At 38.1% G+C, this 15,219-nt stretch overlaps 1 protein-coding gene across 3 annotated transcripts in view; it reads left to right on the top strand.

Moving 5' to 3' along the window:
* The window catches only part of ogt.1 (O-linked N-acetylglucosamine (GlcNAc) transferase, tandem duplicate 1), a 50,681-nt gene that overhangs the window by 20,707 nt on the left and 14,755 nt on the right, over positions 1–15,219 (top strand). For all 3 annotated transcript variants that reach the window (XM_039765835.1, XM_039765836.1, XM_039765837.1), the window contains exons 4-12: positions 4,600–4,668; positions 8,145–8,261; positions 10,365–10,444; positions 10,545–10,740; positions 10,886–11,026; positions 11,346–11,446; positions 11,529–11,682; positions 11,989–12,090; positions 12,429–12,608. In XM_039765835.1, coding sequence (XP_039621769.1) covers positions 4,600–4,668; positions 8,145–8,261; positions 10,365–10,444; positions 10,545–10,740; positions 10,886–11,026; positions 11,346–11,446; positions 11,529–11,682; positions 11,989–12,090; positions 12,429–12,608 — 1,140 coding nt within the window. The remainder of the gene's footprint in view (positions 1–4,599; positions 4,669–8,144; positions 8,262–10,364; positions 10,445–10,544; positions 10,741–10,885; positions 11,027–11,345; positions 11,447–11,528; positions 11,683–11,988; positions 12,091–12,428; positions 12,609–15,219) is intronic.

Raw genomic sequence — 15,219 nt, 5'->3', positions numbered from 1 at the left:
CCGCGGACCGTACGGGATAAACCGGCATCGGAGCGCCGCTTGGCGGTGACCACGGGCCCCTACAGGGCTGGGCTTCCATGCCCTGTACCCGTGGTCCCCAACAGAACCAGGACGGACGCCCCCTCGCGGTGTGGAGGAGGCACAAGCCCTCCTCTCGTCCTCCAAGGCGTCCCGGCCGGGCTCCAGCTCCGGCCGGCGACTGCATGGGATCAACCGGCATCGGGGCGCCGCCTGGCGGTAACCACGGGCCCCTACAGGGTAGGGCTTCCATGCCCTCGACCCGTGGCTCCCAACAAAACCAGGACGGACGCCCCCTCGCGGTGTGGAGGAGGCACAGGCCCTCCTCTCGTCCTCCTGGGCATCCCGGCCGGGGACCACAGTGCCCCTCCGCTAGCGAGGACACGTGGGTCCGAACGGCATAACCCGAAAGGGCAGCACGTCCCCGGAGAGGGTCCTACTATGTCCCCAGGGTCCATCATGGCACCCTGGGACATCTTTCTTCGCACCCGCCGGCGCGCAAGCGTGCCCCTCTGGCTCGCGCCGCTCTCGCCCCCGTTGTCCCCCCCAGCTGGGTCACTATTGGCCTCCCGGCGTGGAGCTCTCCCGCAGAGCGGCCCGTTTCAGGAGGGCAGGTCCCTGACGACGTCGTCCTCAGCGCTCGTCGGGGCTTCGGACCTGTGGAAAAAGGAAAAAGAGGGCCAGAAGCACTGCCAGGACACTCACCCGGCGCCTGCCGGTCTCCGTACCCGCAGTGCTCCGCCCCTTCCGACAGCCCCGACTTGCCTGCTGAAGTCCTCCGCCGCTGGTTCCGTGCCCGTCCGCTCGTCGCGGCACGCTCTCACAGGCAGCTCGCCCAGCCGCCCAGGGGACTTCCTCTGCCCGCACAGAGGACAGCCTTTCTCCGGACGCGCGCACCCAGCGCCGCGTCCTCTCCTATCGGAGGAACCGGCATTCACGCCGGTTCCTCCTTCTTTTCTGGACGCTGACGGTCTGGGTCTGAGCATAGCGAAACCTCAAAACCAGCCCCGTCTGCGTCCCGGCAGAGCGACAGGTGACAGCCGCGGACTTGGAGCGCAGGGCGCTAGGACCCAGGGCACTCAGCAGCCCCGATCCTACCGGCCCCTGCATGTTCGAGCTCCTCGCCTCGCTAGCCGTCTGCACCGCGGCGTCTGCTGTCGGGAGGTTGCTTACTTTGAGCTGATCGTCCGTGACGGTCACAGCCATGTTCGCAAACCCCCACTTGCTTTACGGGGACGGTAATACTCACCACCCCCGCCGTGTTCTGCCGGCCTCCGGTTCCAGCGCCGCGCCGATCCTCCGTCTCACGCGGCGTCTCTCCGACGCGACCGCCTTTCCCCGTCAGCTGCTCACACTGAGCGGCGAGAACACGTAACAATTCCTCTAAAGACGGCTCGGCGGGCGAAGGACTCCTCCGACACCGCCGAGCCGCTGGTGGAGAGAGAGACAGGTGTCGGTGGGCTTCCCTGTCCATCAGCTCCACGCGACGCCTGCCTCCTCTGGGCCACTCCCTCTGGCCCAATCGGGTCTCGGTTTGGCACGAGACTGGCGTTCCTTGGGCCCGCCTCTATCCAATCATCGGCGGGCACGCAAGACACACCGCCAATCCGTGCCTGTCAGCGGGCGGGACTTCCGCCCGCGGCCATCTTGCCTCCCCTGCTCCGAGTGCGGAGACGTGCCTCTTCGCCGCGTTGTGGTTGCGGCGATTCCTTGAGCCGCAGCGGCTCCGACTCCAGCCCCGGCCGGGGACCACAATATATATATATATATATATATATATATATATATATATATATGTATATATATATATATATGTATATATATATATTTATATATGTGTATATATATATGTGTATATATATATATATGTATATGTATGTATATGTATATATATAAATATATATAAATATGAGTAGATAAATAAAATAAGAATAAAACGTTTTTTTTTGTTTGTTTTTTTTGTGGAAATCAATATTGTTTTAACTTGCATGCTCTGTTCTGCACTTAACAGTTCACACAAAGGATGCAGCATAAGTCATAGAAGCACTAACTAACAGGGTGGGCAGATGACTGCAATGTCCTGCACAGCAAAAAAACGGACGTAATCTGTTACATGCACGTCTGCCCACTTTGAATGGTGATGCTCCACCCTCTTGCTTGCCAAAATTCTTTACTATATACTTTAGTATCTGTGGACTTTAAATGGTGACCTCCAGTTGTTTAAGCCTTCAAAACATAGTACCAGCAGCTATTTTCTTCCACTCCAAGTGCTAGAGAAAAAAACTAAAAAGTTCAATTTCATTACATGAACCGCCTAAATCTGCAGCTTGTAAACGCCAATGTTGTTTGTAATAAGTAAAACACAACACGATTCATTTTCCAAGTTTCCATCCAGTTTTTTGCGACGTTTTGTTATCGACAAACAGAATATACGTTAAAAAAAGTGTGAAATTTGCTGTCTCCAGCTTGTTTCCATCCAACTGGCTTTTTATCGATAAAATGGTGTGCGTGATGACGTCATCCCCCCAAAACGAACTGTCGCATAAGTTTTGTTGTATCGCGAAAAAAAATCTGCCCTTGAGCCGTTTCCATACATAATTTTGTGTATGTCACAAATTATCTACCTTTTGTTTTCCACGTTACACCCCCTCCACTAAACAAAGAAATGGAGAGATTATTCAGACAGTTTTTTGAAATTTGCCAGCTTACTGTTATTTCAGTTTCACAAATAATTGGAATTGTACATAATATCTGAAGACGACAGCAGAATGAAGCAGTTGCTTGTCTGATAGCCCTAGAGCTTACCTTAATCGCAAAGGGTGGCCATCTATTGTTCTCCAGGCCCTTGTTGATGACAGGTGCATGATACGAGACATTTGCATTGGCACTCCTGGAAGTGCCCATGATGCAGCTGTGTTTGAAGCATCGGATCTGTACAGGTGAGCCTACCTTTCAACATCCCTTCTCAGTGCGATAACAACTGAATTAGTCCTGTAACCTGCTTCCCTTAAGGTTTTTAATTAAAACTGAAATTTGAATTAATACAAAATAACGACGTTTAATAAAAAAAAAACTGAAGTTAATATTAATGAGAGAATTTCTCATATATGCACGTGATAAATGTATCATGTGACACATTTATTTGCGTTAAAGCCCTTTTTTCCGTCAAAAAGTGTTTCCAATGTAGTTTTTGCGACATCTGAAGTATTGATATGGAATTTATGCGCTAAAGTTAAACTGAAAAATATTATGTCGACATTTACAACATTTTATCGATAGTTAGCATTTCCATCAGCTATATCGGTAAAAAAAATTTGAAGCGCTAAATATTTTTTCGCAAAAACTCCTTGGATGGAAACCTGGTTATTGTTAGAACTATTGTCTGCCAATGGCAAAAAAAAAATAATTCAAGCGTGAACATACAAAAAAAATTACTTGAGTGAATATAGTAAACAAATTAAAAGCATTTTCATTTAATAATAATATATACCCAAATATTACATTATCCCGATAGATTATCCACTTAAATTCAAAAGAATATGGATTATCCATTTCAATTCAAAAGAATACACTTTCCTGTCAATTTTTTTTTTTATTTTGCTTTTACCATCATTTAAAGCCAAGTCACTAGGAAAAGCAGTACATGGTTTAATTAAGGAATGTTTTACTCAAGTGCAATTGTATATGGTATGTTCCAGAGTAAGCAGCTCCAGTGACCTAATATTATTGTTACTACTTATTTGACTGACGCCTTTTTCTAAGGTGACTTACAACAGTTGAGAAACACGTTGTTACATTTTGTTTTTCATTTGGAGCACAGGCAGGTAAAGTTCTGTGTGCTCATGGTCACACGGTGTCAGCAGCAGGATTTAAACGCACTAGGTCCAAATCACTATTCTACACTGCCTACTAATTATATTAGTTTTTGGTGACACGTCTAGTTTAACATGTATCTTTAATTATTCAAATATTAAGATTATTCTGTAATTGTATATATTCACTGAGTTTCTTAGAGTTCAAACAAAATATATTAATTCTTGTAGGTGCAGTCATGTACAAAGTACATCTAGAAGTTAGCTTCATTGTTTGTGATTCTATGGGCAGTGCTTCTTTAAGATTATGGATATGTCTTGGAGAAGTAATGTTTATTAACAGTATGAATAAATGTTTGTGACACTTTTTTTTAGCCCTGTTTTACGTGGTCGTTTTTTTTTTTCCTTTGGGTGTTGTTTTTTTTTGTTTTTTTTTTAAATTAGGAATTTATACTGAACCCCGACTTGGCAATATATTATAGGAGAAGTATAGCATATTTATCATGTAGTAATGTTCTGTCAAAGGACACTGACTACTTTCTGGTTATCTTAAAGAGTCATTTAGAAAGGAGTAAACAAAAGGAAGCTTGGATTTTTTGCTTTATTTTATCACTTTACCAAGGTATCATGCAAGAAATTCTCTTTTAAAGGGTACTAGTTCTATGGTGTAATGTGAGACCCTAACTGTTGCTTTGCTTGTTTAATGTGCAAAGAGGAAATGCTTGGAAATAGTTTATTTATTTATTTATTTATTTTTAATTCCATATAGGATTTGTACTGTGTGCGCAGTGACCTGGGGAATCTCCTTAAAGCCCTGGGTCGCCTTGAGGAAGCTAAGGTATGTCCATTTTAGATAGTAATTAATTGTGCTGCCCGAGGGGGTGGGTGGTTATACATAAGCTATTTGGTAAATCTTGGCAAATGTTGGTCAATTGCGTTTGAGGGTTTACCACAGGATGAACTTTGAGGTTTTTGCTTTTTTTATTGCTAAACAATTCAAAAAGGGGCCCTGGTGGAAATCACAAAATTTTTTCACACAACCCGTTTTATTTTATATATTTTTAATCTTTTCTACAGCTGCTTTGCTGTTTACATTTTTTTTTTCTTTTTTGATCCCCTCTGTAAAAAATTATAGTTGGGAGGTTTGAATGAACTAAATGTTTACTTTTTAGTTGTGAATTTGACAGTTCATTATTTTTAATTACATGTTACTTTTTATTTTTATGAATTTTTTTTAAAGAAAAGTATTACAAAACTCTCCTCCACCATCCTTCCATTTCAAAATCTAGTCTCATTCCAGCCATTTTAGTTAGTCTTTATGGCTGACACTTGTGTCAGCAACCTACTATTTAGGAAGAAAGGCTGCTAATTTATTTTATTGTTAACTAGGAGAAAAAATGCTTAAAAAATCTCAGAAGGTAATTGTTTGGCTTGGTCTTATAAAAATGGACTGAAAGATAGTAATATTTGCTATTTAACAAATAAGATGGCTTCTAGCCTTTTGACATTAGTTTTAAGACATTTTTTTCTTGTTTCTGTTTCTTTTTTTTTTTTTTTTTGAAGTATTGTTTTCTTTGAACTAATAAAACTAAAATTAGGCTTTTTTTGGCCTATTGATTGGACATAAGAGATCACAATGGAAATATCCATTTTTATTTGTGTTTTTTCTGTTATGTTTTTACTTCCCATCTTCCCACCTTTTCCTCATTCCCTTTTTATTTATTTATTTTTCTTTTTCTTCCCTGGTTACAAGCCATCTTATGATGTGCCACAGGGGTGAAGAACAGGGAGGAGCTTGCGGCTGTCTGCCTGCCCATGACCCTCTTCATCTAATGTTCCAAGCCCCGCGCGCTAGCTTAGGAAGAGTGGAGTGTGCACACAGAGTAGCTGTCTGTTTGTTTGTTGAGCCAGGCACACTGCTAAGTGTCTGAGAAGGCAAGATATATTTGTCCCTTTAAACAGTAGTACTTTTATTTTTTGTTGTAATATGCAATGAGAGACAGTATTCTTTTTAACTTTTAACCACCTTTATTTCTAAGATTGAAAAAGTGGTGTTTGCAGTGTCCTACCTGTCCCTCTTTATATCAACTTGTTTTATACATTTTAGGAACACTTATTTTCAGTAATATAGACCATGAAGGGAATGTTTTTTTTAGATTTTCCCTAAATAAATTGTTTTCTCATTTTTTAAGCTGCTTCAAACATCCCTTTTTATGTTTCTATTTACTTTATTTCTCACTTTAGGTTTACTCTTCAAATGGTTATGCCCTTTCTCATTGTATCAAGCAGACAGCTAACACCATTTTGCACTTCACAGCACGCTATAGTGGCTGGGATAGTGAGAGGGTGCGCATGCAGCAAGCGCTGACTTCTTTATTTCAGATCTGTGGAGGAATCTAGATTCAGAATTAAATGCTCAAGATTTCTATCCATTGGTCAGGATTCAGGAATTCAAGACAGAGAAAAGCAGGGATTAAAGAAAGCTGTAAGGTCCATTGACTTGTTTATTTTTAGACATTCATGATTTATTATTATTAAGCACTTGTGATCAGTTCATTTGAGAAGATCAAGCCAACTTAACCTCTTCATTCTTTTTAAAAGTGTAAATTTATATATGTATAAATGACAGCAAGAAAGCCTTTCTTCCCTCCCATACCTTCTATCCCCCCTTAAGCATTTTGGTTTTTTTATTTTGTGTTCTGTTTATTTTTTTGGGGTGGGGGGAGATAGAAAAAAAAAAAAAATTAGAAAATTTTGCATGACAGGGCAATTGCAAAACTCGCACAGTGTTTGAAATTTTTTTCTGTATATTCCAAAAAGAGAATGTACTATTTGCATACTCTTACTAACGCTTTTGTTTTCTTATTTTGTCTCTCTTGATTTTTTCATCACTGATATTGTTATTTAGAAGGTTTCAGGTGGGTGAAACTATACCAGCGTAGGTGCAGCGCTGAATGGAACTCTAGGGCAACATCAATCCTCACCTCCTCTTCCAGCTGCGGCCGCCCCCTGACAAAGTCGAAAAATATGGTAACGGGTTTGTAACTGCCACCAAAACAAAACAATAAACACTTCACTCCATGTCTAAATTCATGTATCTTGTGACTTCAAGAGAAAAAGTAATAATTATACTTTAAGATAAAATTTCAGCGACATTTTTATACATTAAAAAAATATAGATTTAATTGGCAATAACGTTAAACATTATACATAAAAAGCAACAAGACCCTTCTAACTCTTCTGCTTGTTAATTATTTATCCTTTTTTTTCTTCTTTATTTGGACATGCAGCGTTCTGCTGAGCTGATGATGCATTGTGAGCCTGCAGTAGCGCAAAGGCTGCGCAGCGAAGTTTGCGCACGGCATGCGCTTGCTGAGTTATGTGTTGTAAACTGTAGACTGGAAATGCAATCTCCGACTAGCATTATGTCTGGCACTGTTCCCAGATGGAACTGAAATTGTCACAGATAAATATTCACCACCAACATTTGGTAGTAATTAAAGCACAGTGTTTTTTACTGCACTGATTTTAATGGGTGCTGTCTCTTATTGAGACGCTGGCCCTACTGTGTTTTTTCTTTAATAGAATGTTTTTATGTGCCTGTCTAGTATGGAGTTTTTGCTTACTGTCCATGGTTTACTTAATAAACCAATAAATGCGCTGGCGAAGCAGTCTCTCTGCAGCAAGCAAGCGGCGAATGCGCAAGCGTTAATTTTGCGCTAGCTTTGCAGGGACTTTTACCTTTGCACAGAAATTGCATTTGAGGTTTGGTATACATTGCCATCATTCTAACACCTAATTTCCATTATTTTGAGTCTTCTGTTTGAAGTTTGATATATATTGTCATCAGTATGACAATGTTATTGAGACTTCAACATTAAGCAAGTTTTCTGTAAAAGTATTTTTTAATACTAATTCGGAACAAGTCTATCAAATTTTTAATATTCCGTTACATTTATAAAACTATTGAAATAAGGAACCATCAAAAACTAATTAGTTTACCATCTGCTTTCAAAAGTGAGCTTTTGATTTGGGGCTCAACATTTAACTGAAGAATGAATGACTGTGCCTGGGTGTGGGTCGGATCAGCGCAGCGTAGGAAAAAGCAAGCGGCTTAGCGCGGCAGTATCATGCGCTTGCCAGCCTATACTGCAGGTTCACTTTTTGAATGTTTTGAGAATGAACACTAATAGTTGTCTATTTTCTTTCCTTTTATTCAATCTTTTTGTTTCTTGATTTTTTTTTTTTTGACAATCTACACCTTTCATTTTGTTCCTTGCCCTGTCCTCTGATTTCATTATTAAACCAATAAAGGCCTGCTATCTGAAAGCTATTGAGACTCAACCTAATTTTGCAGTTGCCTGGAGTAATCTTGGCTGCGTCTTCAATGCCCAAGGGGAAATCTGGCTTGCCATTCATCATTTTGAAAAGGTAACTAGAAGTGATTTATTATGTAATAGAGGAGAGTAAAGCAGTAACAACATTTTTAATTTCCAGTCTTTTAATTTTGATTTTTGGCTATATTAACTTTTTATTCATATTCAAATTATTACTAACAAAATTGTTACCTGTTATTCGGTTAAGGCAGATCTATTCTACACAAGTTGATGCAAGGATACATTATTCCAGCTTCACTGGAGTATGCAGTTACCTAATGAAAAGTTATTTGGCTTTGAGGTGTAGAGAAGGCCTCTGGAGTTAATGTATGCTACTTGAGATTATTCACAGTGCATGATTAGTTATGGATGCCTTAGCCAGCATATGTGTTTCAGCATGTTGGTTAATTTGAAATGGCAGATAATTCTACCTAGGTATTGTATAAACTGAAAAAAAAATTTTTTTCTAAATATGTTAATATCTATTATAAAAAAAAAAAAAAAAATCCTGTGGGATGGAATGACTAGGAGACAATACGTGATCTTCGCGTTAAGATCACGGAAGACAAATAAAAGACCCGCAAGACGAAAGAAAATGGCCACGGAGCATCTCGCTAGGATATAGAACATGACATTCTTGCAAGACATGCCCTACTTACAAGCAATATCAGAGCACAGCCAGCAAAAAAAAAAAAAATCAGTAATGTAAAGGCACGCAGCACACACAGATACAGGGGTCTCAGTGCATATAAAGCATATAAAGGACAATACGTTATAAATGAAACGTCGACGACTAAAAGATCGCATTAGCGCAAAGAAAAGGAAATTAATCAAAAATGCTTCAGTTGCCTCACATTTTTATGCAATCTTTTTGTTCAACCCACTGAATTAAAGCTGAAAGTTTGCACTTCAACTGCATCTGAGTTGTTTCATTTAAAATTCATTGTGGTAATGTACAGAACCAAAATTAGGAAAATGATGTCTCTGTCCAAATATTTATGGACCTAACTGTATGTAGTAGACTACTGTATGTAGTAGACTGCTGTTGTTGAGCACACTTGAATGTTTTACGACAATTATTCATACTTCTATGCCTTGTTTCACCCAAGTTGGATGTTAGTACATTTTTCTTCTGTGTACTTTAATAATTTAATAACAGCTGCGATTATTTCATTTCATCAAAATTTCAGTATTTAAAATATTGTAAAAAAGTTTACACTTATATTTTTAATCCCTTGTGTCACAGTTCAGTATTTCAGAATTTTAAAGTAAGCTTTTATAGCTGGTAATTGAAGCTGCCGCTAAGATTTAGGTTTGTGGTGCAGAATGGAAGCCTCCTTGGGATAGTTAAGTGTTTATGTCTGTCAAAGTCCCCAGCCATGGTTCAATGACAGGAGACTATTAAAGATAGTATGCCAAGAATTCCTTTTTCTGGTAAAGTTTCAAATTGGTAGTTTGATGGGAAAAATTGTATAACGTTATTTTTTGCAGTCAGAAGCCTGAATAATTAGGTTGGATGAGACTTGGGTTTGCAAACTTGTAATTGATTTTTCTTGACCATTGTCCTAGAAGGAGGAAATTTTTGTGGCTGTGAAGTGCTGGCTTTATTTGAGTCTCCTACTGTTAATGTCACTGTTCCAGAAGAATTCACCAAAACTCATAAACCTTTTTACATTTGAAATTTAAATGTGTTATTTACCTAGATTATGCCCTAAATTGTGATACAGCAAAAGCAATAGATTTGCACATTATCAGGGAAATTAAGCTATAATACAGAAATGGAAGTGTCTTATTTTGATTAGTAGAAGGAAAAGATAAATAGTATGTCTCTACAACTGTAAAAACATGTTTAGAGAAAATTGCAGTCTCAGGTGCTAACCTAGATTTAATAATTGTCATACTTGGGTTTAAGTGTTTTTGAGCAGTCAAAATGTATGGTGTACCTTGCTTTGTAATTAAATTTGAACTGGTTCATATCTGTGATATTAAGGTCACAGTTTATTAAGTAGAAAAAGTACAGCTTTCACTTGCACTACAAATTCTTCTTTCTAGACAAGAATATTTGTAGTCAAAGTGCAGATGCTCAACTGAAAAAAGACATCTTGGTAGGTTAGAATGTCTAGGTGACCATTACATTTTTATATGTATTTTTTACCAGGCTGTGACCCTAGATCCAAATTTCTTAGATGCTTATATAAACCTTGGAAATGTTCTAAAGGAAGCTCGTATTTTTGACAGGTAAGTGCTTCATTTTGTTAAGCAAATGCGTGTGATTTTAATTTACAAATCATTCTCTTTTAAATTTACTTTATTTTTCCTGCTTTTTGTCTGCCAACAGAGCTGTTGCCGCCTACTTACGTGCTCTTAGTTTGAGCCCAAATCATGCTGTTGTACATGGAAATCTCGCCTGCGTTTATTACGAGCAAGGATTAATTGATCTTGCTATTGATACCTACCGACGTGCTATTGAACTACAGCCACACTTCCCTGATGCTTATTGTAATCTTGCCAACGCTCTCAAAGAGAAAGGAAATGTAAGAAGTGACTTTTTGAATTTCTTGTATTTAAAAAAAAAAAAAAATTCATCTCTCTAGTTAATTCTTTAACTGTCTGACTTCCTAGATCTGAGACGCTTGTTATTATAATTGTTATAGGTTTTCTTAATGTTTTTTGTTTCAGGTCGGTGAAGCTGAAGACTGCTACAACACAGCGTTAAGGCTTTGCCCCACTCATGCTGACTCTCTTAATAACTTGGCCAACATCAAAAGGGAGCAAGGAAACATTGAGGAGGCTGTCAGACTGTATAGGAAAGCTTTAGAGGTAAGTTATCCTATTATAAGTCATACCTTGCAAACTTTTAAAGAGGCAAAAGGGATCTACATTGGAGAACCATATCTCAGGGACCGTTTTGCTTACAGTGGCTTGTAAAGTGCCCTTATTTAGCTGCCTTGTGTGCAGTGTACCTGTGATATCATCACCTTTAGCTATTTTCTTTCATATTCTGTCATTTTTGCTGAATGTAAAAGTGAAAAGTATGATTTATATTTTCCTTCATTTGTGTATTGCGTGGATGTACTATGTGAAATTGTGTACTATTTTGTTTTCACCACATTTTATTATTTTTAAAACTTTTTTTAAGGTCTTTCCAGAGTTTGCAGCAGCACACTCGAACCTTGCAAGTGTTTTACAACAGCAAGGCAAATTACAAGAAGCTCTCATGCATTATAAAGAGGCTATTAGGTAGGGTAACTATTTCCCTTTCTGAGCACCGCAAACTTGCAATATTCTGTAGTATAATTAATTGTTAATATGTTAATTTCAGGATTAGTCCTACCTTTGCTGATGCCTACTCCAATATGGGTAACACATTAAAAGAAATGCAGGATGTTCAGGGTGCCTTGCAGTGTTACACACGTGCCATCCAGATTAACCCTGCTTTTGCAGATGCACACAGCAATCTTGCCTCCATACATAAGGTGAGTGCTTTTAAAAGTGCCTTACTTTTATTCCCTATGAATTAAGGATTTTTTAAAATGTGAACTTAAAATATAAGCAACTTTGGAAATATATTTAATATTATCAGAACCTTAAACAGCCTCCTAATTTGAAAATACATGTGTGTTATATAATATAATATATATATATATATATATATATATATATATATATATATATATATATATATATATATATATATATATATATATATATATATATATATATATATATATCACCCACACACAGAGAAATTATATTTAAATTTTTTGTTTTTCTCATGAAAGGATTCAGGAAATATTCCAGAGGCTATTGCTTCATATCGTACTGCCCTTAAATTAAAACCAGACTTCCCAGATGCCTATTGTAACCTGGCACACTGTCTTCAGGTAAGATGAAGAAGAGGAGAAGTTGTTGTTTTGTTTAATTGTATTTGTGGTGTTGATCATTGGTACTACGTTTAAAACTGTGCATATTGTTTATCTTTGTGGAGTTTGTACAATCTGCAAACACTCTTTTTACTTCTATATTGCCTGGACACGAATGTTAGGTTAATGGGTTCTTATACATTGACCCCATGTGGCTGCATTCGCAAGTGGTCCTTGCAGTGGCTTTAACACCACATCTTGAATTCTTTCCTACCTTCAATGACAGTTGGGATAATCAGGTTTGAGAATGTTATTTTTATTGGTTTAAATTAAAAATAGATTTTTGTTTACCCTCTTAGATTGTCTGTGATTGGACAGACTATGATGAGAGAATGAAAAAACTGGTGAGCATTGTGGCAGATCAGTTGGAGAAAAACCGCTTGCCTTCAGTACACCCTCATCACAGCATGTTATACCCCCTCTCCCATGGCTTTCGTAAAGCAATTGCTGAAAGACATGGCAATCTTTGTCTTGATAAGGTAAGGTTTCTTTTGTCTCTTTGCATTTGTTGCCACTATGAAATTTACCGTGTTGATCTCTGCAGTAAAATTTGTTACGAGGTAGGTTTAGCGCCAATAAGTAGTATTAGTTAAATAATAGCCTTATAGTCCAAGTTTTTGTTAACCGTTGTGAGTCTGCTCAAATACATAAGAGACGTAAGAAATTGGCAGTTAGGACAAAAATCCCTAAAATATAATTTCACATATCCTTCGTTCAAAATGAATTGCTAGGATACAATGGTGTCAGCGCACACAAAGAATTTAGATTTTGGTATATGGATGTTTGTACATTTTACATTAGAAAAAGATCAGTGCCTGTCACTAAACCATTGAGGACAAGGCAAGAACCAGCTCTTGGTAGGGCAGCAGCAGCTCATAAATCGGAGTTTACTTTGTTACTAAGGGCAGGAGGGCTCAAATATAGTCATTTAATCCATAAAGATGTAATAGGGTCAAAATTGAATATACTCAAATTGCTAAATAAGCATTTGTTTTTAACCTTGTTAAATAATTTTGACATGCAGAGTTAATCGAGCCTATGGAGGTTTGAGTAGTAAAGGTAGCATTAATATTGGTTATTTGCAGGAAATTCTTTTAGGTTTCCCAAATTATAAAGATTTTTTAACATCTGAGATTAGAGTCGGCAATGAATGCATCTGATTTAAGTATGAATCGTGGCACATTTATATTTCTAGATTAAGAGAACCGTTTATATGTACATCTCTTTTGTTGCATTCAGAAAAGTAATCATTCACAGTACTCCTTGAATACATGATTTTGTTTTCCATGTTCATTGCATTTTGAGCTGTTCAGTATTTTGGGATGCTTTTTGATATGACCAGTGTTGTGGTTCCTTGTAATATTGTGTTACATTTTTATTAAGAGGCATGATAAAATTGTAGACTGTAAAAATTGACATAGTATGTATTATATTTGCAAAATATTAGATGCTAATTTTTAAAATCCTCAGTTGGATACATTCATTTTTACATGAAGACAACAGGCATAAGCGGCGTGCCTGTTTACTATTGATAAACAAGAATATTCACATGGATATGTTTAATACTTAATTGTTAGACGTTCAAGTGCTTAAGTTAGGATTGTTAACGCCTATTTCAATTGTAGCTTTCTTGTATATAAAATGAGCTTAATTCTTGCATCTGCATGTTCCACAGCACTGTACATCAGCATATATCACAAACTCAGAACCAAAGTGGTGGTATTACAGTATTTTCTACAGTGATTAAATTATAAAAAAAAAAAATTTTTTGTGCTCTCCAAAATTCTGGTGCCAACCTACTTCTTAACTATATTGTTTGTTTCCTTGTCATTCACCAACTTGACAGACCCTTTTCTGAGCTCCTCCCCTGGTAGTGATAAGCTTGTTCTTTTCTTCATGCAGTAAGCTCTAGAGTGTACCACTTACCAAAGTATACTTAGTTTTAACAGCAGAATGACTGCTTGTATTAGAATAAAAACTATACTGTGAATGAAAAGATTTTAAGGCACCTTACAGTATATTGACTTTTGATCTAACACCAGACACACTTTCTGTGATCCATCTGCGTCATTTAAAATGTTTATGATGGGACTCCTGTCGACTAGGAATTCTTCTGAATTAGTAAGTACATGGGAATCAATTGACGACACAGTTCTTCCATACATTCAACACCTTACTTACCTGGGGCCTCATGTATAACTCCATGTGCAGATTCCGGGCTAAAACATGATGTATTGACAAAAGTGGAAATGTGCATATGCACAAAAAAATTAACATGCACAAAACCGTGTGTAAGCCAACTTTCATGCCCTTCAGCTCAATAAATCCCAGTCAGGGCCTGCCAACCCACCCCGAATCCACCCAGAAATATGCCCTTTTGAATATGCAAACCAATATAAATAGCCCGTTTATGTTCAGCATTTTGTGAAAAGACAGTAGCAAAAGCACAAAAAAACAAATTGAGCGCAAGCGAAGTGGCACAAGGAAAAACATACTGATTGTTGGCTTAAATAGTGTTATAAGTAACAAAAAGAAAGCGATGGAATGATACAGTGCCGTGGAGACACTCGAAACTTCAAGTTCAGAAAGTTGCACAGTGCCCAAAATTAAACAGTGGTCAAATATCAAAGTCACTGAGAAAAGGTGAGTTGTTGCCCACCATCAGTATCCTATGAGAGCGCATTAGGGTACAGAGAAAAAAAAATTAGGGACACAGTGAAGGAAAAAAAGGATAAAATGTAGACTTTAATCTGTAAATTTCCACTTTTGTCTTCTAATATATTTTGTCATTAAAGTGGAATGTTCTAAAACTTCATCTCATCTTAAAATCGATGTTTAATTTACTAGTTTCTCAAATCCCATCATAACTAAAGTAGCATATTAAATGCTTCGTATTCTATGTGTGTGAATCACTATGTGTTTCTTAAACGGGCTTTCTCTGTCACAGACAGGTGTGCATCAGCACTGGTTGCCACACAGAATATATTACATTCATGATATTATAGCTCTCAGAACAGTTGAGAATTGTAAGATATATACTTGATAAAATTTTGATGAAATGCATTAAAGCATATATGAAACATGGGAGCG

This window comes from Polypterus senegalus, chromosome 10 (genome assembly GCF_016835505.1).
Source record: "Polypterus senegalus isolate Bchr_013 chromosome 10, ASM1683550v1, whole genome shotgun sequence".
In the NCBI taxonomy this organism is placed as follows: Eukaryota; Metazoa; Chordata; class Cladistia; order Polypteriformes; family Polypteridae; genus Polypterus; species Polypterus senegalus.
This window is presented reverse-complemented; position numbering and strand designations above follow the sequence as displayed.